The sequence below is a fragment of the Chiloscyllium plagiosum genome, unplaced genomic scaffold, assembly GCF_037043375.1.
Source record: "Chiloscyllium plagiosum isolate Xiang-an unplaced genomic scaffold, Cpla_swu_hap1 HiC_scaffold_6, whole genome shotgun sequence".
In the NCBI taxonomy this organism is placed as follows: Eukaryota; Metazoa; Chordata; class Chondrichthyes; order Orectolobiformes; family Hemiscylliidae; genus Chiloscyllium; species Chiloscyllium plagiosum.
In genome coordinates, this window is record NW_028270144.1 from 57,489,693 (window position 1) to 57,516,865 (window position 27,173).

Here is a 27,173-nt window from a genome sequence, read left to right on the forward strand (position 1 = left end):
AAGGTTAGATTAGATTACTTAGTGTGGAAACAGGCCCTTCGGCCCTACTAGTCCACTTCCGACCCTCCGAAGAGTAACCCACCCCGACCCATTCCCCTACACCTAACACTACAGGCAATTTAGCATGGCCAATTCACCTAGCCTGCACATTTTGGAGGAAACCCATGCTGACACTGGGAGAACGTGCAAACTCCACACAGTCAGTTGCCTGAGCTGGGAATTGAACCCAAGTCTCTGGCACTGTGAGGCAGTAGTAATAACCACTGCCACCATGCCACCCATTGTGGTTGCACTTCAGTCCCCCGCTCCTGATCTTCGGGCACCCGGTACGGAGGAGGGAGGGCAGGTCTGAAGACCTCCTCGTGGGCCATAAACAGGTCGAGGCAGCGAGCCATGGAGGGGGTCATTAGGGCTGACTGTCTGCCCCTCTTCCGGGGTTATGCTAGAGCCCGGGTGTCTCTGGAGAAGGAGCACGCGGTTTCCACCAACACCCAAGGGTTGTTCAGGGAGAGGTGGGTGCCGCAGGGATTGGAGTGCATTATTTCTCCCTCCAACTCTATTTTGATTTAGTCCCTGCCCTCCCCTTCACTGTTTGATCACACTTCACTTTGACGTGAAGGGCACTGCTTGTCACTGGCCACTCGGGTGTTTCCTTTCTTCTTGGTGGTGGAAACTGAATAAAGAGTCATGCGCCTTGTGTCTTTCACTGTGTCTCACACCTGCGCACACACAACATGGGTGCTGGGGGGAGAAAAGAAAAGCACTACTGCAGTTAGGTGGTAGTGTGGGGGTTTTTAAAAAAAAAAGGAGTGTCAGAGGTTTTTGTGATTCTGAGAGCTGGCTCTTGAGGGAGCTGGACCAGTGTGTGTGCGCAAGGACACACGAGTGGCCAGTGACAAGTGTCAGAGGGGAAGGGGACTGTCCCTGGATCAGCTGCCCCACAGCCAGAAGAAGAAAAAAAATAGAATTTCTTTGGGATACTGGATGTTCCCACACAACCCCGAAAACCTCTAGATTTAATAATTTACCCTGGCAAACCACACAGACTGTGCTTTTATTTCAAAGATATACTTTATTCATAAAAAAATCTTAGGTACGTGCACAGTTGATGAAACTGTACAGATGTATACTGTCTTTACTTACAGAGAACAAATTGAGTCTTTGATGTTCATCATTCTTGATGTTTACTGTCAGCACGTGGTCTTGGACCTTGGAATTTATCAGTCGGGGTCAACTCCTTAAGTAGCGATATGCAGGAAGGTTATATAACAGAACCAATAGAATTTAAACTGGGCAACATTACAATGCCAGCACCCTAATATTTTAGTCAACCTTTTCCCTGGCACAGAACATATCCTCAGGGATGATTACATGACTAGATGTAATCTTACTTTTGATCCAGTAAATGCTTGCGTTTGGCAATGGTCTCAGTTAGCAACGCCCCACCCATCACCTCAGCAGGCAGTTATGCTAATCATATCAGCACAATAAGAGAGTTTTGGTTTAATCCCTTAACAACAACTAAGGGTCTGGCTATGAGAGAGGTGATTGTGAAACACAAAGGAGTATTCGCTCAGCAGAAACGTGACTGTGGGCGTATCCCGGGAGAGGTGATAATCGAGAGGCCTGACCCGAAGCCACAAAGAGAATACAGTTTCCCTAGACAGGCAAAGGGGAGATGGCCAAAATAATTGACAGTCTGTAACAGCAAGGAGTGCTGAGAACTGTAGCCTCCACTAATTTTGATTAGATTAGATTCCCTACAGTATGGAAACAGGCCCTTCGGCCCAAAACGTCTGCACCAACCCTCCCAGACCCTTTTTTTTATTTCAAAAATATACTTTATTCATATATATTTAATCTATACAATGGAAGCTCTTTAGATCAAGTAGATTGGATGGGGCGGTGTTTGTGCAGTGTGTCCAGGAAGCTTTTCTAACGCAGTATGTAGATTGTCCAACCAGAGGGGAGGCCATATTGGATTTGGTACTCGGTAATGAACCGGGACAAGTGGTGGGCTTGTTAGTGGGTGAACATTTTGGTGATGGTGACCACAATTCTGTGACTTTCACCTTGGTTATGGAGAGAGATAGGTGCGCACAACAAAGTAGATTTTATAATTGGGGGAAGGGAAATTACGATGCTGTAAGGCAGGATTTGAGGAGCATACGTTGGGAGCATAGGCTGTCAGGGAAGGATGTGGTGGAAATGTGGAACTTTTTCAAAGAGCAGATACGACGTGTCCATGATATGTATGTAACTATCAGGCAGGAAAGAAATGGTCGTGTGAGGGAGCCTTGGTTGACGAGAGAGGTTGAATGTCTGGTAAAGAGGAAGAAGGAGGCTTACATAAGGTTGAGGAAACAGGATTCAGACAGAGCAGTGGAGGGATACAGGATAGCCAGAAGGGACCTGAAGAAAGGGATTAGGAGAGCTAAGAGAGGGCATGAAAAATCGTTGGCGGATAGGATCAAGGATAACCCCAAGGCATTTTATGCGTATGTGAGAAACCTGAGAATGACGAGAACGAGGGTAGGTCCGATCAAGGACAGTAGTGGGAGACTGTGTATTGAGTCGGAAGAGATAGGAGAGGTCTTGAACAAGTACTTTTTTTTTAGATTAGATTAGATTACATTACAGTGTGGAAACAGGCCCTTCGGCCCAACAAGTCCACACCGACCCGCCGAAGCGAAACCCATACCCCTACATTTACCCCTTACCTAACACTACGGGCAATTTAGCATGGCCAATTCACCTGACCCTGCACATCTTTGGACTGTGGGAGGAAACCGGAGCACCCGGAGGAAACCCACGCAGACACGGGGAGAACGTGCAAACTCCACACAGTCAGTCGCCTGAGGCGGGAATTGAACCCGGGTCTCAGGCGCTGTGAGGCAGCAGTGCTAACCACTGTGCCACCATGCCGCCATACTTCTCTTCAGTATTTACGAACGAGAGGGACCGTATTGTAGAAGAGGAGAGTGTGAAATGGACTGGTAAGCTAGAAGAGATACCTGTTAGGAAGGAAGATGTGTTGGACATTTTGAACAACTTGAGGATAGACAAGTCCCCCGGGCCTGACGGGATATATCCTAGGATTATGTGGGAAGCAAGAGAGGAAATTGCAGTACCGTTGGCAATGATCTTCTCGTCTTCACTGGCAACGGGGGTGGTACCAGGGGACTGGAGAGTAGCGAATGTTGTGCCCCTGTTCAAAAAAGGGAATAGGGATAACCCCGGGAATTACAGGCCTGTTAGTCTTACTTCTGTGGTAGGCAAAGTAATGGAAAGGGTACTGAGGGATAGGATTTATGAGTATCTGGAAAGACACTGCTTGATTAGGGACAGCCAGCACGGATTTGTGAAGGATAGGTCTTGCCTTACAAGTCTTATTGAATTCTTCGAGGAGGTGACCAAGCATGTGGATGAGGGTAGAGCAGTGGATGTAGTGTACATGGATTTTAGTAAGGCATTTGATAAGGTTCCCCATGGTAGGCTTATGCGGAAAGTCAGGAGGCATGGGATAGAGGGAAATTTGGCCAATTGGATAGAAAACTGGCTAACCGGTCGAAGGCAGAGAGTGGTGGTAGATGGTAAATATTCAGCCTGGAGCCCAGTTACAAGTGGAGTTCCGCAGGGATCAGTTCTGGGTCCTCTGCTGTTTGTAATTTTTATTAATGACTTAGATGAGGGAGTCGAAGGGTGGGTCAGTAAATTTGCAGATGATACGAAGATAGGTGGAGTTGTGGACAGTGAGGAGGGCTGTTGTCGGCTGCAGAGGGACTTAGATATGATGCAGAGCTGGGCTGAGGAGTGGCAGATGGAGTTCAACCCTGCCAAGTGTGAGGTTGTCCATTTTGGAAGAACAAATAAGAATGCGGAATACAGGGTTAATGGTAGGGTTCTTAGTCAGGTGGAGGAACAGAGGGATCTTGGGGTCTATGTACATAGATCTTTGAAGGTTGCCACTCAGGTGGATAGAGTTTGTAAGGCGGCCTATGGAGTATTATCGTTCATTAGCAGAGGGATTGAATTCAAGAGTCGTGAAGTGATGTTGCAGCTGTACAGGACTTTGGTTAGGCCACAGTTGGAGTACTGTGTGCAGTTCTGGTCGCCTCACTTTAGGAAAGATGTGGAAGCTTTGGAGAGGGTGCAGAGAAGATTTACCAGGATGTTGCCTGGAATGGAGAGGAAGTCATACGAGGATAGGTTGAGAGTTCTCGGCCTTTTCTCGTTGGAACGGCGAAGGATGAGGGGTGACTTGATAGAGGTTTATAAGATGATCAGAGGAATAGATAGAGTAGACAGTCAGACACTTTTTCCCCGGGTACAACAGAGTGTTACAAGGGGACATAAATTTAAGGTGAAGAGTGGAAGGTATAGGGGAGATGTCAGGGGTGGGTTCTTTACCCAGAGAGTAGTGGGGGCATGGAATGCGCTGCCCGTGGGAGTGGTAGAGTCGGAATCATTGGCGACCTTTAAGCGGCATTTGGATAGGTACATGGATGGGTACTTAATATAGGTTAGAAGTTCGGCACAACATCGTGGGCCGAAGGGCCTGTTCTGTGCTGTATTGTTCTATGTTCTATGTTCTAATTGGACATGTCATCATTCTGTAAACATTCCATTTCTTTGCGTATCGAAACAGGGTAATCATTCCTATTCACAGGTTGGTGCGATTACATTGAGCTGAGGCGCCAGCGGAGCCCAAATGACTGCTTGGGCCCCCTGTTCTTCTTAGGCAGGCAGATGTTAGACGGTGGTCTTTCCCCACCACGCCTTGGCGGCAGCTGCCCCAAGCTTCAGCGCGTCCCTCAACACATAGTCCTGGACCTTGGAATGTGCCAGTCTGCAACACTCAGTCGGGGTCAACTCCTTCAGCTGGAAGATCAACAGGTTTCGGACCACCCAGAGAGCGTCCTTCACCGAGTTGATGATCCTCCAGGCACAGTTAATGTTCGTCTCGGTGTGCGTCCCGGGGAACAGGCCGTAGAGCACGGAGTCCCGCGTCACGCGCTGCTCGGGACGAACCTCGACAAACACCACTGCATTCCTCTCCAGACTTCCTCTGCATAGGCACATTCCAGAAGGAGAAAGTGAGGTCTGCAGATGCTGGAGGTCAGAGCTGAAAATGTGTTGCTGGAAAAGCGCAGCAGGTCAGGCAGCATCCAGGGAACAGGAGAATCGACGTTTCGGGCATAAGCCCTTCTTCAGGAATGAGGAAAGTTTGTCCAGCAGGCTAAGATAAAAGGTAGGGAGGAGGGACTTGGGGGAGGGGCGTCGGAAATGTGATAGGTGGAAAGAGGTCAAGGTGAGGGTGATAGGTCAGACTGGGGTGGGGGCGGAGAGGTTGGGAAGAAGATTGCAGGTTAGGAAGGCAGTGCTGAATTCGATGGATTTGACTGAGACAAGGTGGGGGGAGGGGAAATGAGGAAACTGGTGAAATCCGAGTTTTCCAGCAGGCTAAGATACATGCGCCGTCATTTCCGCCACCTCCAAACGGACCCCACCACCAAGGATATATTTCCCTCCCCTCCCCTATCAGCATTCTGTAAAGACCACTCCCTCCGTGACTCCCTCGTCAGATCCACACCCCCCACCAACCCAACCTCCACTCCCGGCACCTTCCCCTGCAACCGCAGGAGGTGCAAGACTTGCGCCCACACCTCCCCCCTCACCTCCCTCCAAGGCCCCAAAGGAAACTTCCATATCCGCCACAGATTCACCTGCACCTCCACACACATCATCTATTGCATCCTCTGCACCCGATATGGCCTTCTCTAAATTGGGGAGACAGGCCGGCTACTTGCGGAGCGTTTCAGAGAACACCTCTGGGACACCCGGACCAACCAACCCAGCCACCCTGTGGCTCAACATTTCAATTCCCCCTCCCACTCCACCAAGGATATGCAGGTCTTTGGACTCCTCCATCGCCAGACCACAACAAAACGACGGTTGGAGGAAGAGCGCCTCATCTTCTGCCTAGGAACCCTCCAACCACAAGGGATGAACTCGGATTTCACCAGTTTCCTCATTTCCCCTCCCCCCACCTTGTCTCAGTCAAATCCATCGAATTCAGCACCGCCTTCCTAACCTGCAATCTTCTTCCCGACCTCTCCGCCCCCACCCCAGTCTGACCTATCACCCTCACCTTGACCTCTTTCCACCTATCACATTTCCGACGCCCCTCCCCCAAGTCCCTCCTCCCTACCTTTTATCTTAGCCTGCTGGACAAACTTTCCTCATTCCTGAAGAAGGGCTTATGCCCGAAACGTCGATTCTCCTGTTCCCTGGATGCTGCCTGACCTGCTGCGCTTTTCCAGCAACACATTTTCAGCCCACATTCCAGAAGGAGGTGTGTGACAGTCTCGTCCCCCCCGCAGCCGCTTCGAGGGCAGCGTGCGGTGCGGCAGAGAGTCCGGGCGTGCATAAATGATCTCACAGGCAGAGCCCTTCTCACCACCAGCCAAGCCATGTCTTGGTGCTTGTTGGAAAGTTCTGGCGATGAGGCATTCTGCCAAATGGCTTTGACAGTCTGCTCAGGGAACCGCTCGACAGGATCTGCCCTCTCCTTTTCCCGAAGGGTCTCAAGGACACTACGTGCTGACCACTTCCTGATGGACTTGTGGTCAAAGGTGTTTTTCTTGATAAATTTCTCCACGAAGGACAGGTGGTACGGAACGGTCCAACTACTCGGAGCGTTCCGCGGCAGCGAGGCCAGGCCCATCCTTCGCAACACCGGGGACAGGTAGAACCTCAGTACGTGGTGACACTTGGTGTTTGCGTACCGGGGATCCACGCACAGCTTGATGCAGCCACACACAATGGTGGCCATCAGGGTGAGGGTTGCATTGGGTGTGTTTTTTCCCCCATTGCACCGGTCTTTGTACATTACATCTCTTCGGACCCGGTCCATCTTTGATCTCCACACGAAGTGGAAGATGGCCCGGGTGACTGCAGCGGCACAGGTTCTGGGGATAGGCCAGACCTGTGCCACGTATAACAATACTGAGAGTACCTCACACCTGATGACCAAGTTTTTACCCGCGATGGAGAGCGACTGTTGCTCCCATCTGCCCAGTTTCTGTATTACCTTCCTGATCCGCTCCTCCCAGGTCTTGGCGCACGCTCCAGCCCCCCCGAACCAAATACCCAGCACCTTCAGGTGGTCAGTCCTGACGGTGAAGGGGATAGAGGATTGGTCGGCCCAGTTCCCGAAGAGCACGGCTTCGCTCTTGCCTCGGTTTACCTTGGCCCCCGAGGCCCGTTTGAACTGGTCACAGATGCACATGAGTCTGTGCACGGACAGCAGATCCGAGCAGAAAACGGCGATGTCATCCATGTACAGGGAGGCCTTAACCTGCAGACCCCCGCTGCCAGGAATAGTCACCCCTCTCAGGCTCCCATCCTTCCTGATGGACTCGGCAAATGGCTCTATGCAACACACAAACAAGGCAGGAGAGAGAGGGCAGCCCTGCCTGACTCCAGATCTGACTGGGAAGCTATCTGATTCCCACCCATTGATTGAGACTGCACTGACAATGTTGGTGTAGAGCAGTCTGATCCAATTATCGATTCCCTCCCCGAAGCCCATTTTGGAGAGGACATCCCTCATATATGCATGCGATATCCTGTCAAAGGCTTTCTCCTGGTCCAGGCTGATGAGGCAGGTGTCCACCCCCCTGTCCTGCATGTAGGCAATCGTATCCCTGAGGAGTGAGAGACTCTCAGCGATCTTCCTGCCCGGTACAGCACAGGTTTGGTCAGGGTGGATCACCGATCCCAGAGCAGACCTGACCCGGTTGGCGATGACCTTTGACAAGATTTTGTAGTCTGTGTTTAACAGTGAGATCGGTCTCCAATTTCTAATTTCTTCCCTCTCCCCCTTCTGCTTGTAGATGAGGGTGATGATGCCTTTCCTCATGGATTCACTCATGGTACCTGCCCGAAGCATACTGACATACACCTCCAGCAGGTCCTGACCAATCAAGTCCCAAAGAGCGGAATAGAGCTCGACCGGTAACCCAACGCTTCCGGGAGTTTTATTCTTTTCGAAGGACTCGAGGGCCTTGGTCAGCTCATCCAGAGATAGCGGCTGGTCCAGCCTCTCTCGTGTTAACCCTCCCAGACCCATTCCCCTACCCTACGTTTACCCCTGACTAATGCACCCAACACTATGGGCAATTTAGCATGGCCAATTCACCTGACCTCCACACCTTTGGATTGTGGGAGGAAATTGAGAGCATCCAGATGAAATCCACGCAGACATGAGGAGAATGTGCAAACTCTACACAGACAGTTGTCTGAGGTTGGAATTGAATCTGGATCCCTGGTGCTGTGAGGCAGCAGTGCTAACCACTGAGCCACCATGCTCCAATTTGGCCAGTCAGAAGACCAAATAGTTCATGGTGTTTAACCATCGATTATCGGGAACTTAATAAAGTTACCCCTCTCACTGTCCCCACAGTAGTCACCAGCTCAGCCACAATAATGACGCAAGCCCCGCATAAATAACTATTTCACAGTACTTGATATTAATAACGGTTTTTGGTCCATACCCTTAAATCAGTCGTGTCAGTACAAATTCGCATTTACCTTCCAGAAACAGCAGTATACCTGGACCTATCTACCAAAAGGTTTCATAACTTAACCTTGATTTTTCACAGATGGTTAGCCAAAGGATGAGAAAGGTTTCCCGGCCTGACTGCATAATACAATATGTGGACGACCTACTTCTACAGAGAGAAATAAAGGAGGAGGACTTTTAGCTCTGAGATGAATTACTCGATCTAATACACAGACTAATGTACAAAATAAATCTGAAAAAAAATGCAATTCTACAGCCTAAGGATACATGGCAATGATAGTCACCCATGGGAAAAGGGAGAGAGACAGAAAGCGAATAGAGGCCATAGAACGACTGCTACGCCCCAGAGATGTTAGTGTGCTTTGATCTTTCCTAGGGTTAGGAGGATACTGCAGGAACCACATCAATGGATTTGCTACCAAAGCAGCCCCATTCTCAGAATTGCTGAAAAAGAATGCTGGAAGAAAGTGAGGTCTGCAGATGCTGGAGATCAGGGTCAAATAGTGTGGTGCTGGAAAAGCACATCTGGTCAGGCAGCATCTGAGGAGCAGTAACTGATTTAAAATACGCCCTGTCAACAACATCAAACTTACTGGTTCCCAACCCTGACTTACCATACATCCTAGAAGTTGTAGCCACAGACCAGATGATAGATGCTGTTGTACTACAAGAGCGGTATAGTAAGCAAGGCCCAGTGGCCTCTGCTTCCACGGTCTTACAGCCAGTGGAACAAGGGTTTTCCATATTGAAACGACACCTCCTCGCAGTCTTTTGGGCAGTCCAGTACTTAGGTGATGTCATTGGTTTAAACCCACTGACTACTCTAACTGAGCATACCCCAATCCAGCTCCTGCTGGACGGCCGAATCAAAGACAGTTCAGTGAGCCAGATTCGAACCTCATGATGGACTCTACTGCTTCAGGGTTTGGATATCTTGGTCAAATGTGCCCACCTTCCTAGCCGATAAGCTAAATTATAGAGGAGACCCACAGGACAGTCAAATCATAACCACTAAACATCCCATCAGCCCTTTTATACCTAAACAGCAGGAAAATGGTGAGGGATGAGACAAAACATAAACTCTGACAGCTGTGTCTGCCTGGTTATGTAAATGAATCCTCCACCGTGGAGGGTGGCAGTCAGATCATTGGCTGTGGGATATACACGACCGACACTCAAGTACAGCCACTGTTTGAACTAGCGATTAAGTTATTCAGCCATCTAAGTGCACAGGCTGCAGGGCTTCCAATGGGTTGAGGCATTTCCCGTTTGGACAAATATAGCCAAAACAACAGCACAAATCCTAACCTAAACAATATTTACAAAGTGGGATCTACTCTGCAGTATCAAGAACTGCGATCAGGGAATCCAATTCACTGGCCGAGGCATGCAGAATGTAATGACAATGCTTGGTATCAAGCAGAAATTCCACATTGCATACCATCCCCAATCAAGTGGGATAATGGAAAGGATGAACTGCATCCTAAAAGAGATGATTAGGAAGACAGCACAGCAGAATAATAAAGCCTGTGACATAGTATTTCCATTTGTCCTCATGATGGTATACATCAGCATCTCCTGATTCACAAGCTGTATCCCCCATACCCTGATGACAGGCTGACCCATGAAAGAAGTCGACTACCTGTTCAGTTTTGATCTCTCAGAACCTGCTCTCCCTGTCACTGAGAATATCAAGGCCATCAGGTTAGGGACCAAAAAGAAATTAAGTAAGGCTAACTTTGACAGTAAAGTCAACCCTGCTGAATACGCTATAAGACAGCAGGTAATGCTACAGATCTTTAATCAGAGTCCCTTTCTTTCCCCTAAATATTCAGGTCCACACTCTATGTTGTATCAGGTGAGCCCCTCAGTATACAAGATTCTACTAGCCACAGGAAAAACTAGCTGGTACCATTTAAACCAGTCAAAAGCCTATGGCAGACAACACAGCTACCTTTTAATTTATGTATAGCGGATGGCATTGCCCTAAATAAAAGACAAGACCAAGGATACCCCCTCGACAGGTCAGTCCGACTGACACCCCCCCCCCGACGAAATTTATACTCTCCCATTACTGCCACTTTAAATGACTCAGACTTTAAATGACTTTCAGTGTTAGACCACCCTCTAACAAATTGGAGCAATTCGCTAGTAACTAACAACATGGACAGATGACACACTCTCAACCGGCCAGACCTGACATGACATCTAGATAACCCTCTGACAGATAGGAAAATCAAACATCCCCAACTCACTATGACTCAGACTGTAACAACATATCTGCTTCATGGACACGTGACACCATTCAGAGGCTAGTACAGCCTAAGGAAAACAGACAAACTTGGACTGCCAAATAGTAATTTCAGGTGTCACCACTAGAGGGAATGACAGGACACGAACATGGGACACTGGCGGATTCAATATTGCCATGCCCTGAGGGACCGAGGATTCACAACACACTATTGAGTCTCTGATGGGTGCCTATTTGATGAGTGCACTCATTCACTAATTCAGGTGATGAAACAGCTCCTGACAGCCACCCAAGGTGAGGTGCAATGTTTCTGATCATCCAAACTCACATCTAGGCAAAAGTGAGGACTGCAGATGCTGGAAACGAGAGTTTAGATTAGAGTGGTGCTGGAAAAGCACAGCGGGTCAGGCAGCATCCGAGGAGCAGGAAAATCGACATTTCAGGCAAAAGCCCTTCACCAGGAATGGAGGCAGGGAGCTTCCAGGGTGGAGAGATAAGTTGGGGGGGTTGGGCGTGGAGGAGGTGGCCTGGGAGAAGGTAGCAAAGAGTACAATAGGTGAATGGGAGTGGGGATGGAGGTGATAGGTCAGAGAGGAGGGTGGAGCAGATAGGTGGGAAGGGAGATTGGCAGGTAGGGCAGGTCATGAGGACAGTGCTGGGCTGGAAGGTTGGAACTGAGGTGAGGTGGGGGAGGGGAAATGAGGAAACTGGTGAAGTCCACACTGATGCCCTGGGGTTGAAGTATTCCGAGGCGGAAGATGAGGCGTTCTTCATCCAGGCGTCGGGTGGTGAGGGAGCGGCGGTGGAGGAGGCCCAGGACCTGCATGTCCTCTGCAGAGTGGGAGGGGGAGTTGAAATGTTGGGCCACAGGACGGTGGGGTTGATTGGTGCGGGTGTCCTGGACATGTTCCCTAAAGCACTCTGCGAGGAGGCGTCCAGTCTCCCCAATGTAGAGGAGACTGTATCGGGAGCAAAACATACAATAAATGACATTGGTGGATGTGCAGGTGAAACTTTGATGGATGTGGAAGGCTCCTTTGGGGCCTTGGATGGAGGTGAGCGGGGGGTGGGAGGGATGTTGGGGGGTGTGGACCTGACCAGGTAGTCACAGAGGGAACGGTCTTTGCAGAAAGTGGAAAGGGGTGGGGAGGGAAATATAGCTTTGGTGGTGGGGTCCATTTGGAAGTGGCGGAAATGTCGTCAGATGGTGCAGTTTATGTGAAGGTTGGTAGGGTGGAAAGTGAGGACCAGAGGGTTCTGTCCTTGTTATGGTTGGAGGGGTGGGGTTTGAGGGGGTTCTCCTTTAGGATCCTCTGCTTCACACTCGCAGCAATGTGCCAGCACCTAACCTCTCTACAGTCAGCCATGCCTCACCTGAGGGCCACACTCTCTCAGAACTGCAAAGGACCCCTTCTATACTATATTCTAAGAAGAATTCATACTCTCAATAAACAGTATTTCAACACCATCTCAAACATCAAAAACTGTAAGTACAACAAACCTTTATACATCCACCTCCATAACCAGCACTCCTCAATCATTCCAGAAGACACCCCCACCTCTGGAACTGCTCGGACGTCATTAGCCATGTGGCTGGTACAGCTACCATCCCAGCGACGATCAATTATGTCACTTCCGCCCCTATCATGGCCACTTCCACAGCCACTTCCGCCCCTCATGATTCCTCATGCACCATGTGATATGACTTCAGCCCCCCCACGTCATCACAGATGTCACACGCTCAGTGACGTCTGCCCCCTCTACTGCCATGTTTGCCACCACTTCCGTCCCCACCAACGCAACTCACCTGCATACTGCATATGCCCCCTACAGGTCCCTCTGTCACCATCCCTGCCCACCAGAACCCAGAGGAGAACACCACACCTGCTCATAACTCCACACCCCCATTCCCCCTACCACCACGCCCGCTCCAGTTACAGGCTCTGCCCCCAATCCCAGCTCCACACCCACACCAGGTCCCAGGTCCTAGCTCCCAGCCCTACCGAGTTTTCACCATGTCCCCTGACCTCCCCCTCACTGAGGAGGAACAATCAGTCCTCGGCAAAGGCCTTACCTTTATCCCCCTCCATCCACGCATCAATAAATTTAAAATGCTTCATGACAACGAACACTTCTTCTGTCGACTCTGCCTCCGATTTTACAATCAGGACTCCCGCCCACCTTCCGAGGACCCCCTCACTCGCCTCCACCACACTCCATCCACCTGGACACCCTGTGCTGGCCTATTCCTGACCTCGATCTCTTCATTCCCAACTGCCAAGACATTAACCACCTCAAACTGTCTAACCCTTGCCCCACTCCAACCTTTCACCCTCACAATGCATAGGCCTCCAATCCCTCTGCTCCAAACCCAACCTCACCATCAAACCAGCAAATAACGGGGGTGCAGTGGTAGTTTGGCATACTGATATCTACACCGCTGAAGGCAGATGCTAACTGGAAGACACCTCCTCTTACTGCCCTCTTGACCATGACCCCCCCCCACCCCCTCCCCAGACCATACAGAACCTCATCACCTCAGGAGATCTCCTACCCACAGCTTCCAACCTCGTAGTCCGGGAACCCCGCACTGCTCAATTCTACCCCCTTCCCAAGATCCACAAGTCTGACCACTCCGGCCGACCCATTGTCTCTGCCTGCTCCTGCCCCACCGAACTCAGCTTCACCTACCTCTATATGGTCCAGGAACTCCCCACATATGTTCGAGACACCACCCACACTGTCCACCTCCTCCTCCAGACTTCCGTTTCCCCATCCCCCAACGCCTCATCCTCACCATGGACATCCAATCCCTCTGCACTCCATCCGCCATGACTAGGGCCTCCAAGCCCTCCGTTTCTTCCTCTCCTGATGTCCCCAACAGTAACCTTCCACTGACACTCCTATTCGTTTGGCTGAACTGGTTCTCACCCTTAACAATTTCTCCTTCAAATCCTCCCACTTCCTCCAGACCAAAGGGGTAGTCATGGGCACCTGTATGGGCCCCAGCTATGCCTGTCTCTTTGTTGACTACATTGAACAGTCCATCTTCTGTAGTTACATCGGTGCCACTCCCCACCTCTTCCTCTGCTACATTGATGACTGCATCGGCACCACCTCGCGCTCCTGCGAAGAGGTTGAACAGTTCATTAACTTCACCAAAACATTCCACCCCAACCTTAAATTCACCTGGACCATCTCTGACACCTCCCTCCCTTTCTTGGGCCTCTTCATCTGCATTAATGACGACCGACTTGACACTGACATTTTTTACAAACCTACCGACTCCCACAGCTACCCGGATTACACCTCTTCCCACCCTACCTCCTGCAAAAGTGTCATCCCTGTACTCCCAATTCCTCCGCCTCCACCGTATCTGCTCCCAGGAGGACCAGTTCCACTACAGAACATAGCAGATGGCCTCCTTCTTTAGAGAACGCAATTTCCCCTCCCACGTGGTTGAAGATGCCCTCCAACGCATCTCATCCACATCCCGCACCTCTGCCCTCAAACCCCATCCCTCCAACCATAACAAGGACACAACCTTCCCGGTCCTCACTTTCCACCCTCCCAACCTTTGCATTAACCACATCATCCGCCGACATTTCTGCCACCTCCAAACGGACCCCACCACCAGGGATATATTTCCTTCCCAACCCATTTCCAATTTCCGCAAAGACCGTTCCCTCCGTGACTACCTGGTCAGGACCACGCCCCCCAACAACCTACCCTCCCCTCCTGGCACCTTCCCCTGCCACTACAGGAATTGCAAAACCTGCGCCCGTACCTCCTCCCTCACCTCCATCCAAGGCCCCAAAGGAGCCTTCCACATCCAAAGTTTTACCTGCACATCCACCAATGTTATTTATTGTATCCGTTGCTCTCAATGCGGTCTCCTCTACATTGGGGAGACTGGACGCCTCCTAGCAGAGCGCTTTAGGGAACATCTCCGGGACACCCGCACCAATCAACCCCACCGTCCTGTAGCCCAACATTTCAACTTCCCCTCCCACTCTGCAGAGGATATGCAGGTCTTGGGCCTCCTCCACCGCCGCTCCTTCACCACCCGACGCCTGGAGGAAGAATGCCTCATCTTCTGCCTCGGAATACTTCAATCCCAGGGCATCAATGTGAACTTCACCAGTTTCCTCATTTCCCCTCCCCCCAACTTACCCCAATTCCACCCTTCCAGCTCAGTACTCTCCTCATGACCTGCCCAACCTGCCAATCTCCCTTCCCACCTATCCGCTCCATCCTCCTCTCTGACCTATCACCTCCATCCCCACCCCCATTCACCTATTGTACTCTTTGCTACCTTCTCCCCAGTAACCTCCCCCCCCCCCCCCCCCCAGTTATCTCTCCACCCTGGAGGTTCCCTGCCTCCATTCCTGATGAAGGGCTTTTGCCCAAGACGTCGATTTTCCTGCTCCTCAGATGCTGCCTGACCTGTTGTGCTTTTCTAGCACCACTCTAATCTAATCTCTATATCTCACATCTTCCCACTCTTATTCCTCTGTGCGTTGATGGGATTAACCAGGTTACAATTCTTTGATTTTCCCTAATTTTTCATGGTCAGGTTGTTTAAACCATCCTCACCCTTACCATTAAAAACCAAGGTTGGAGCCTACTAGGCCTCTAAATCCAATTTAACATTCCACATGGGGTTCACATTCTTGGTTTTTAAGTTATTCTTTAGGAAAGTAGGGGAGGTTTAGGGCATATGCTTTACATTAGTTCAACCCTATTCAGATATTAGACAAGGATAACAACAGAAACAACCTTGATCTCTCCCTGGAAAAACCCTGACCGCGCGAAACAGGTGGATGAGGGTAAAGCGGTTGATGTGGTGTATATGGATTTCAGTAAGGCGTTTGGTACGGTTCCCACAGTAGGCTATTGCACAAAATACAGAGGCATGGGATTGAGGGTGATTTAGCAGTTTGGATCAGAAATTGCCTAGCTGAAAGAAGACAGAGGGTGATGGTTGATGGAAATGTTCATCCTGGAGTTCAGTTTATAGTGGCGTACTGCAAGGATTTGTTTTGGGGCCACTGCTGTTTGTCATTTTCATAAACAACCTGGATGAGGGCATAGAAGGATGGGTTAGTAAATTTGCAAAAGGACAATAAGGTCAATAGAGTTGTGGATAGTGCAGGAGAATGTTGTAGGTTACAGAGGGACATAGATAAACTACAGAGCCCGGTTGAGAGATAGCAAATGGAGTTTAATGCAGAAAAGTGTGAGGTGGTTCACTTTGGAAGGAGCAACAGGAATGCAGCGTACTAGACTAATGGTAAGATACTTGGTAGTGTAGATGACCAGAGGGATCTTGGTGTCCATGTACATAGATGCCCGAAAGTTGCCACCCAGGTTGTTAAGAAGGTGTATTAGCTTTTATTGCTACAGGGATTGAGTTTCGGAACCATGATGTCATGCTGCAGCTGTACAAAACTCTGGTGCAGCTGCACTTGGAGTATTGCGTATCTGGTCATCGTATTATAGGTAGAATGTGAAAGCTTTGGAAATGGTTCAGAGGAGATTTCTTGGATGTTGCCTGGTATGGAGGGAAGATCTTATGAGGAAAGGCTGAAGGACTTGAGGCTGTTTTTAGTTAGAGAGAAGGAGGTTGAGAGGTGACTTAATTGAAACATAGAAGATAATCAGATGGTTATATAGGGGGACAGACAGAGCCTTTTTCCTAGGATGGTGATGGCTAGCACGAGGGGAAATACCTTTAAATTGAGGGGTGATAGATATAGGTAATTTCTTTACTCAGTAGTAGGGGCGTGGAACGCACTGCCTGCAACTGTAGTAGATTCGCCAACCTAAAGGGCATTTAAATGGTCATTGGATAGACATATGGACAAAAATGGAATAGTGTAGGTTAGATGGGCTTCGGATTGTTTCAGAGGTCAGCACAACATCAAGGGCCGAAGGACCTGTGCTGTACTGTAATGTTCTATGAAACACAATCAAGGTATACCTCATTGGGATCATCATCAACATCAAGAACAACACATACGAAACACTATACAGCCCAGGATATATGTGCTCAGGATACTTATGGTTTGGCCCACTGGACGCAGGTTAATGAGAAGGTGGTGTGTTAGGAATACACCCCAATAAAAGTATAATATTTGGATGCAACAAACAGTGGGCAGTATATTAAAAAAAAGTGGGAACTTAGATGATTGTTACCTGAGAGTAGAAATCTCATGCATTCTCAAACAATGGGTGCTCTGAGATAGGATACTTAGCAAACAGCCCAGAAAAGGGGTTCGAACTTGGAAAGTGATGCCCGGGAAACTCAAGAGTGGAAGTTCTTTCTGCATGATATTAGGAATGGCCTAGAGGCAGCCCAATCAGTTTTCCCTGAAGCCACTTCGGTCCACAAAACAAACTAGTTTTAAAACCTATTGGCAAAATCTTATACGATAACATTCACCACAAATTGGTACCTGTGGTGGTGAATTTAGCAGAAACCCAACTGCTGTGGTGGTGCTCTCCCAGTTTAAAAGTCTATATCTCCACTTGATCCATACACTACTGGAATGCAAAAAAGGGACAGACAATAGCAAGACCAAACTTAGAACAGAGAAACAACAGAAAAGTGAAATACTGAATGACTTAGCAACAGCATATGGAGCAGGAGTATCAACCATTAATGTCCTTGATTTAGCCGACATGGACAATAAACTCAGAGTCCTGATCTGACAAGTAAAACAAGCTTTGGGTACAATTAATGAGAATAGTAGGCAGAATGCCGAAAGGGAACCAGCAGCCTTACGGTAGCCGTGCTGGAAGGACACGCTAAAACAATAAACCAGATAATAAAAGGGAAATTAGAAGATGACAGCAGACAACAAAACCAAACCCTGTGCAGCATTTATGGACAGTGGATGATAGAACAATTGAGAGAAAATCTCAAACAGGTCAGACAGGGACAGGTTCCATCCTGAATCAGCAATAAACAGATACAGCTTATGCTTAGGGAAAGAAACACTCCAAATGATCAGACTGCCAACTGAGATAATTGACCAAAGTCTGCTTCAATGATGACTGTAAAGGGTCTCCGGGGAAAACTTTACGGATGGTATTAGGACTCCCAGTAATTACGCAGGACAGAATTAGCCGAAGGGTGTTCAAAGTAGAAAACATAGTCACTATTCAGGAGGGTCTATGGATAGGATATGACGGCACCTTAATGTATGCGGTAGAGAAGGAAGGGAGGCTTATAGACACCATTTTGGACAAAATGTCAACAAACTAAACAGTGATAACATGTCCATACTCAATTTATTTGAATGAACATGCACTGTGTGGCTTCAAGACAAACATCAGCCTGGCCAATCCACCTAACCTGCACACCACGGACACAGGGAGAATCGGCAAACCTCCATACAGTCATCCGAGGCTGGAATTGAACCCGAGTCCCTGGCGCTGTGAGGCAGTAGTGCTAAACACTGTGCCACCCCTGGCATTTGCAGTAATTTTCCCCTGGATTGTTCACAACTTTGGTATTGTATCTGAGCCAGAGATGAGCTTTCTACTACACATCTGCATCATCACAAAAACTGTCTCTGTATGATCCCTGGTCTCTAACCTTGCTGAAAGCCTCACCCATTTCCTTGTTGCCTCTCAACTTGATTATTCCGGTGCAATCCTGGCTGATTTCCAATGTCTGCAAATTTGCGGCTATTCAAAACGTTGCTGCCTATATCATTACATAGGTAGGTCTCCTCTAACACAAGAGTTGTGTTCCAGCAAAACCTCGTGTAATAGATAATTGCTTTAATGAGCCTATGGGAAAAGTGGGGTTAAGGGCAAACCAGCAAAAAAAAATCACTCATGATTGCTCAAAAATCACCAAAACATCTAATGCATAGTATAGCATAATCTGAATGAAGTAAATTTAACACGGTACTTTTAAAAAATGTAAGAAAGCTCCTCTCTGTACTGTCAGCTGCTGACATTACGGTGCAGAGACTTTGGTGCAGACCAGCGCCTACATTGCACATGTGCAGAACGGCATGGCCATTGGTAAATGTACAAAACAAAGTGCGTGAACCAATCCCGCTGGAACTGCACGGGGTACCCGTCAACGAAAGTAAGTGATCTCAAAAATACTGCTCCCTAATTCTTCAGCGATGCCAAAGCCACATCATACCGCTGAAACACGCATTATCCCAGACGAACCTGCATACTCTTCTACCCATTTTCCCTCCACTTGATAATCTACATGTGCCTGCCCAAGCAAGCCTCTATTTTTAAATTCAAATTCTTGGTTTCAAATAACTTAATGATCTTGCCCTTCCCAACTCTGTAATCCTCTTCGACTTCACAACCTCTCCACCCCCAAACCCCTGAGATCTGCAACTTCTGGTGTACTGAGCATTCCTCATTTTATCCACTCCACCTTAGCTGTTAATAAATTGAAATTGTTGCATGAGCTTTATGGAAATCTGACTTCTGACAGGATCAAACTCTTCAGACTTATGCAGACATATGTTCTTAAAAATGTGTTGCTGGAAAAGCGCAGCAAAGGAGAAGGAGAATCGACGTTTCGGGTTCTTGGCTGATTTAGCTTTCTCACCATACCGTAAAATCTACACGCTATGGATGAAGGGTCAAATCACATTGGAGTTGGTAGAGTTAAAGGATTTTTCAGGATAAAATGGCAGAGACCTGAACAGGAGTAAGGATCAGGGTTCAGCTAATGGTTTGATGGGAAAACAGAGAGGGAGCATATTGACAATGAGTAATAACAAGGACTATTAAGGAGGAAATGGGTATTGGGAAAGCAAAGCTGAACACATTGACAGCAAATTGGTCATGAATTATGAGATACAGCTTTACCTAACTTGGGAACTAAAATAATGTCAAATTCTAAGGATAGAGATAGGAAAGCAGAAAAGAAAATTTTAAAAATGCCCATGCGATGGAAACATTGACCCCTGCATCTTTGTAAACAAGTACCCCATTTCTAAGCTTCTATAACAGTAACAATATGTCTATTGCAAGAATAAAATATTACACACCATGAGCTGGAGAAAACCACGTGACGTTTGACGTTTTATATATAGACTTTTTAATGTTACATTCATATTGGTACAAAAATGCCTTAATGATCCAGCCATTCCTTGAAACTTTCCCAATTTAAAGGTTACAAGAATGACCATGAAAGCACAATATTAACAATAAATTGTAAAACTGAATCGTGTTAACAGAGCAATATTTTCATTAGATGTATAAAATATGAACACTGTTCCTATTAAAAAGATCTCTTCATAAGTTTTGAACAACTTTAAATTGTAGGCTTTCTGCATGCAATTCTTTAACAGTTGCAGATATGCACACACACTTTTTGTTCATAACAGATGTCAATGGTCCATTCATTACATTCTATATAATATGATCCACAGTATTTCAGGTTTCTTGAAATTTACGGTTACATAATAAACCTGCAGTAGCAGGCATATCTACTTTAGCTCCAGCATACATCTTCACTGTACGCTTTGAATCAGTTTGCAGTTCATCAATGTGAGAATTCAGCAGCTTCTCCAACACTCGAGCTCTATCTTCTTCTTCTTTAAGGAAATGCTCTGTTACTGAAGAAATGTCTGACATCTCTGTGGGATTCTAAACATTACAAAATAAGTAAGTCACTTCACAAGTCATTTCAGTTATACTAGTCCTTCAATATGAAACACAACATTGATAAGTTAGCTGAACTATAGTGATCCCACTAAAAGGTTGTTCTCGTTTCATTGCTTGAAAATCACAAATTGCTTCATCTTTTCAAATGTAATTGCAACTAAATTTGCAGTTACGTCAGATGTTGGTTCAATAATGTTTCTTTGCTCTGGACATTGGGAATTTAATGGACATTTGTTAAACACAGTGCAACTATTTGTACTTCACTGACTGGACTGTATTTAAGCAGATCTCCTGCTTTTTCTGCAATTCACTGGGATTCATTGAGACGAAAGTGGCGAGTGCATGTGTGGCAGTGGGGGAAAGGCTATCCACTGGAAAGTACAGCATAAGAACATAAAGTAAAATTTACCTCAACAGAATTTTATAATAAGGCAGACATATCTGCATCTTCTCCACGGAACCCTCTTCCTGCTTTATTGTTTACACTGTTAATTGCTGATTACACAGCTTTTATTTTGTGGTCTCATTTTAAAAGATATAAATGGTTCCACCTTGTTAGATATTCTCCCTCACAATTTTAAACTTACCATCTTTTTTCCATTCCAGAAAAGACAGACCTTTGGTCTTTGCAAACTACTACCCCATTCGCAAAGTTCTTTCTAAGTTAGTGCATATATCATCATATGCAGATCCCTAACTGGATCTATTAAACCAGGTTTCTATCACTGTAACAGCATTGAAATGGGCCTAACCAAAGTAGTCAATGACAAACCTCTTTGACTGTGATGGGCTATTGCACCTTAATTTCTCTGAATCTTTTGGCATCATCAGTCACCCAATCACAACAGAGACAGTCAGTTGCCTTCTCAGCGACCAGCAACCCAACTACTTGGAGCTTGCGCCACTTTCATTTACTCTCTTTAACTAACTGCCCCAAAATCAAACAGACTTTGACACTTTATTGATGAGACACTTAATGAAAATGTTGCTAAGCCCTGCCCCTCATACTAGAAAGAACCAAATGGAGCAATCATTAGAATTCCCTGTTCTCTGAATATTACAGTATTCACAAATTACTAGCTTACACTGTACAAATTAATATAAACCCCCCAAAAATGTCATTACTATTTTCTAACCAACAATTCTTTTCCTCTTCTCAGCCATTGCATATACACAATCTTAGCATCTTATTGATTCACAAGCTGTCCTTAGCCTTTGATTCACCAGTTGTGGGGAATGCTTTTGTCTGCTTAGATATGTGACGGAATTTCCACTCTGTACCCTTCCTCCATTTTTAAAACTCTTTATAACCCAACTATTTGATCAAGAGTTTGGTCACAATTCTTAATATCTCCTTCAACTTGGCATTTACATTTGTTTGATTACACCTCTGGGAAACATCTTGCAGCATGGCTTCTCATTACAATGCAACATAAATGAAAGCTGATACAAAACATGAGAATGAATCTGTCATCATTAAGTACATTTCTTCAAACCGGAGATTATGTTGAGATGAAGCACATTGACATTCTAAAATCTTTATTTTGATTAGAATTATATTTCCAACCTATGAGTTACTTGATTACTGTTGTTAGGTGACACTGAGGGAAAGTCAAGCATTTCCATGTAGAGATGCATGTAAGGTTAGATGCCATGTCACCCACATCCTTCCTGTGAATGATTGTTTCAAGAACAAGATGAAGGACTTCGTATTTCTCAGGGAAAAAAAAACTATCTTCCCTATAACTAAAGAACCCCTATAAAACTATGAAAATCGATCACTTGGTAAACTACAATTTTTAAAAATGGAATTTCATTAGTGATAATAAATGATCTGCTAATCATAACCTAGCTACAAGTAAAGATCCAATTATTCCTCTCAAGCAACTAACAACTACTAAAAATGCCAAATGTCTGTAGTCTCCAAACTCAATTACTCCAATGTCTGTTTGGTTGATTTCCATAAAGTTCAATTTAAAGAAACCTTTTCAGTCAATTTATTCCTCGTGGTTAAGGTTCAAGTGTGTTTCCAAAATGCATGTTCATTACTCTCACTCAAAGTACAACTTTTGTTTCATAACTTCATGGAAATGGAGGCATTAAAGCTAAGCAAATATTTATTGTTCATCGCCAACTAATTTGGAAAAGGTCTTCTTGTAATACAGCAGTCCTTAAATTTTAAGGACACCTACAGTTGTTAGGTAAGGAGTTCCAAGATATTAACCAATGACAGTGAAAGAATAGTAACATAATTCCAAGTAAAGATGGTGTGTGAGTTGGAGGGAAACTTGCTTGCAACTGGCAATATGATGTATCTGCTGCCCTTGACCATCTAGATGGTAGAAGTATTGGGTTTAGAAGGTGTGGCTGTACGAGCCTTGGTGAGTTATTACAGTTAGTTATTACTGTAACTAATAGTAACAGTAAACACATACATATAATTTTCTCCAGACTGAAAGCGATTGGGCCTAATTTTATGTACCCTATTACACCTTACATCCTTGGCCTCCTCCATTGCCACATCAAATCCAACTGTAAATTGGACGAACACCACCTCATCTTCCACCTGGGCAGCTTACAGCCTGGAGGACTCAACATTGAGTTCTCTAATTTCAAATAATCTCCCTTCCCAACCCCCAGCTCTCTTCCCAGGCCATCTCCCACCTTCCATTCTTCTCAGCCACCTACCAGATTCGTCCCTCCCATTGACCAGCCAGGTTGTACCCCCTACTTGTCCTCACCTATCCCCATCTCACCACTCTGCTCCCCACACACCCCTTAGCTGCAAATCCCCTTTTACCCACCCCTAATCCTGAAGAAAGTTTACACCCGAAACATTGACTTTGCCATTTCCTGAAGCTGCCTGGCTTGCTGTGTTCTCCCAGCCTCCTGCTTGTCTACAGCCATATACTTAGCCAACTTGACAGCACACTGGCTATTTTAGTTCCGACAGAGGTCAATTTATCTCTCTGTGCTTTCTTTGTAGTTATTCTAGAATATGTTTTCATATCTGAGCAGTCACTGAAAATAGCTGTGATACAGATGAATATAATAATTATATTTATTGGCTAGGGTTCAGAATGAAAGTTCAGGACCAGCATGTTCCAGTATGGAGGAAGGACATGGATGGCAAGGTAAGGGACCCTTTTATAACGAGGGAGCTTGTGAATTTAGGCAGAAGGAGAAAAGAAAGCAGATGTAAGGTTTAGGAAGCTAAAATTAGATAGGGCACGTGAGGAATTTGAAGAAAGCTGGAAAGTGCTGAAACAAGGAATTAGGAGAGCAAGAAGGAGCCATGAAATGACCTTACCAAGTAGGGATAAAGAGAATCCAAAGCCATTCTATACATACATTAAATACAAAAGGATAACTAGGGAGAAGGCAGGACCACTCAAGGATCAAGGAGGGAATTTGTGCTTTGCATTGGTATTCACGCAGGAGAAGGATATAGAGGATAGTGAGGTTAGTGTGGAGCATGCTAATATGCTAGGGCATTTTGAGATCAAGAAAGAAGCTAGGACAAATGTTCGGTACTACATCGTGGGCAGAAGGGCCTGTTCTGTGCTGTATTGTTCTATGTTCTATAAGTGGTATTGGGTCTTTTGAAGGACATTAAGATGGATAAATCCTCAGGCTCAATGGGATCTATGCCAGGTTATTGAGAGAGGCAAGAGAGGAGATTACTGTAGTCTTGACCAAGATCTTTGGGTGGCACGGTGGCACAGTGGTTAGCACTGCTGCCTCACAGCGCCAGAGACCCGGGTTCAGTTCCCGCCTCAGGCGACTGACTGTGTGGAGTTTGCACATTCTCCCTGTGTCTTCGTGGGTTTCCTCCGGGTGCTCTGGTTTCCTCCCACAGTCCAAAAGATGTGCAGGTCAGGTGAATTGGCCATGCTAAATTGCCCGTAGTGTTAGGTAAGGGGTAAATGTAGGGGTATGATTGGGTTACACTTCGGTGGGTCGGTGTGGACTTGTTGGGCCGAAGGGCCTGTTTCCACACTGTAAGTAATCTAATCTAATCTAATCTAATCTAATCTAATCTTTGTATACTCACTAGTGCTGTTCTGCAGGGGTCTGTATATATATATATATATATCATGCATTAAAATGACTTGGGGTTAGTAAATTTACAAATGATACAAAAATTGGTGGAGTTGTGGATAGTGTAGAAGGTTGTTAGAGGATACAGCAGGATATAGATCAGTAGCAGATACAGGTGGAGAAATGGCAGATGGAGTTTAATCCTGGTAAAATGTGAGATGCTGCACTTTTGGAGATCTAATGTTAAGGAAAAGTATACAGTTAATGGTGGGATCCTGAAGATCATTGAGGTGCAAAGGGATCTCGGGCTCCAAGTCCAATACTCCACGAAATGGCTACACAGCTAGATAGGGTGATAAAGAAGGGGTATGGCAATACTGTATTGGTGGGGAAATTCAGCACAAGTGTCAGGGTGTCATGTTGCAGCATTGCAAGACTTTGGTTACGACACATTTAGAGATGGTGTTCAATTCTGATCACCACATTATAGGAAGGATGTGGAGGCTTTGGAGAGGGTGCAGACAAGCTTTACCAGGATGCTGCTTGGATTAGAGGGTATGAGCTAAAAGGAGAGGCTAGTAAAACTCAGGTTATTTTATCTGGAGCAGCAGAGGCTGAGGGGAAACTTGATAGAAGACAATAAAATTGAGATAGGGTGGATGGTCAGAATCGTTTTCCCAGATTTGAAATGTCTCATACTCAGGACCATGCATTTAAGAGAAAGCAAATTCAAAGGAGATATGAGAGGCACGTTTTTTTTTTAAAACACAGAGAGATAGGAGTCTGGAACACATTGCCAAGGGTGGTGGTGGAAGCAGATACACTAGGGGCATGTAAGGAACTTTTAGATAAACACATGAATATGCAATGAGGAGAGGGATATAGATCAAAGGCAGGTAGAAGGGATTAATTTGGTGTCATGTCTGGCACAACATCATGGGCTGAAGGGCCTGTTCCTGTGCTGTACAGTTCTATTATCTATTATCCATTTATAGAATGTAAGAGTCATGGCTAATGCAGAATTGTGGCATTCCTAATTGCCCTGGAGAAGGTAGCAGTGAACTGTCTTCATGAATCTTTTCAGTCCTTGGATGTAGGTACATTGACAGTGCTTTTAGGAAGGGAGTTCCAGGATTTTGACTCAGCGACAGTGAAGGAGGAGTAATAGTGTTCTAAGTTAGGATCATGAGTGCCTAGGAGGGAAAAGTGCCCATGGTGGTTTTCCCATATCTGGTCCCTTCATCCTTCTAGGTTGTAGAGGTTGCAGATGTGTTGGAGTTACACCCAAATGCAGTGTGTCTAGAAGATGCACACTACTCCTACTATGCATCAGTAGTGAAGGGAATGACTGTTGAAATGGTTGATTGAGTGCTAATCAAAGGAGATGGTGTCAAAAAGTTTCTTGAGTGTAGTTGGAGCTGCAATAGAAAAGTGCAACAAGTCTGGCAGCATTTGTGGAGAGAACGATGAATTGATATTTTCAGTCCAGTGATCCTTTTTCAGAAGGGCTAACCATATTACTGTGGGTCTGGAAACACATTTAGGCCAGACCATGTATGAAGGCCATATTTCCTTCCCAAAAGTACATTAGTAAACCAGGAAGCTTTTATGACAATGGTTACATGGTTGCCATTACAGGATGTCTTTCAGAGAATCATGCAGTACAGAAGAAGCCCTTCAGCCCATCAAGCCTATACTGCCAGAAATACAGTACCACCTATACTTGTCCCACCTTTCTGCTCTAGGCCATAATCTTGAATGTGCGTATTTCAAGTACACATCTAAGTACTTTTTAAAAAGGTTGAGGTTTCCCATCGCATCTGCCCTTCTCAGGCAGTGCATTCCAGACCCCTACCATCCTCTGGCTGAAACAGTTTTGCCTCAAATCCCCTCTAAACCTCCCTCCTTTCACTATAAAATTAAGCCCTCTTGTTATTGACCCTTAACTAAGGCCAGCTTGATGACTTTCCTGATTAACATGCATCATTTGAATTTTTAACTACAATACATTTGGTGCCTTTATCCAAGTCCCTGATATAGATTATAAATATGAAGCCCAGCACTGATCCCTCTGGCACCCCGAGTAATAGGTTGTGAACCTCAAAGTGACCTATTTATCCCTATTTTCTGTATCCTATCCGAACTAATCTAATATGTTATCCCAATACTGTGAGCTCTTAATTTTCATTATAGACTCTTATTTATTTGGAATTTCATCATTGTTTCGGTCGGACTTGAACCCATATCCCTGGGTGTGGGTGGGATATTCTTTGGAGGATCAGTACAGCTTCAATGGGCTGAATGGCCTCTTTCTGCACTACAGGGACTCTATGATTCCATGCCATTTCAATACATTACCTTGTAGAAGTGGGAACAAGCAGGCTTGTGTGTAAAAAATTCATTGACACTGGGCTAAATGGTTTGTTTCTATGGTATAATCTCCGATCATAATTTGTGTTGTAAGCTTCTTTTTCTGATAAATCATTTTAAAATTTTTAAAGAGTTCAGAGAATATTGAGATCTTACCAGGTGTTGCAATTTTTTTTTAGATTAGATTACATTACAGTGTGGAAACAGGCCCTTCGGCCCAACAAGTCCACACCGACCCGCCGAAGCGCAACCCACCCATACCCCTAT

The 27,173-nt window shown here is 46.2% G+C and overlaps 1 protein-coding gene across 1 annotated transcript in view; it reads right to left on the bottom strand.

The window, feature by feature from the left end:
- Positions 1 to 20,196: 20,196 nt before the first annotated feature.
- Positions 20,197 to 27,173, bottom strand: part of LOC122551047 (deuterosome assembly protein 1-like) — a 149,804-nt gene continuing 142,827 nt past the window's right edge. The window contains exon 14 of the mRNA XM_087988543.1: positions 20,197 to 20,477. Within this exon, the coding sequence (XP_087844669.1) occupies positions 20,265 to 20,477 (213 nt within the window). The 3' untranslated portion in view covers positions 20,197 to 20,264. The remainder of the gene's footprint in view (positions 20,478 to 27,173) is intronic.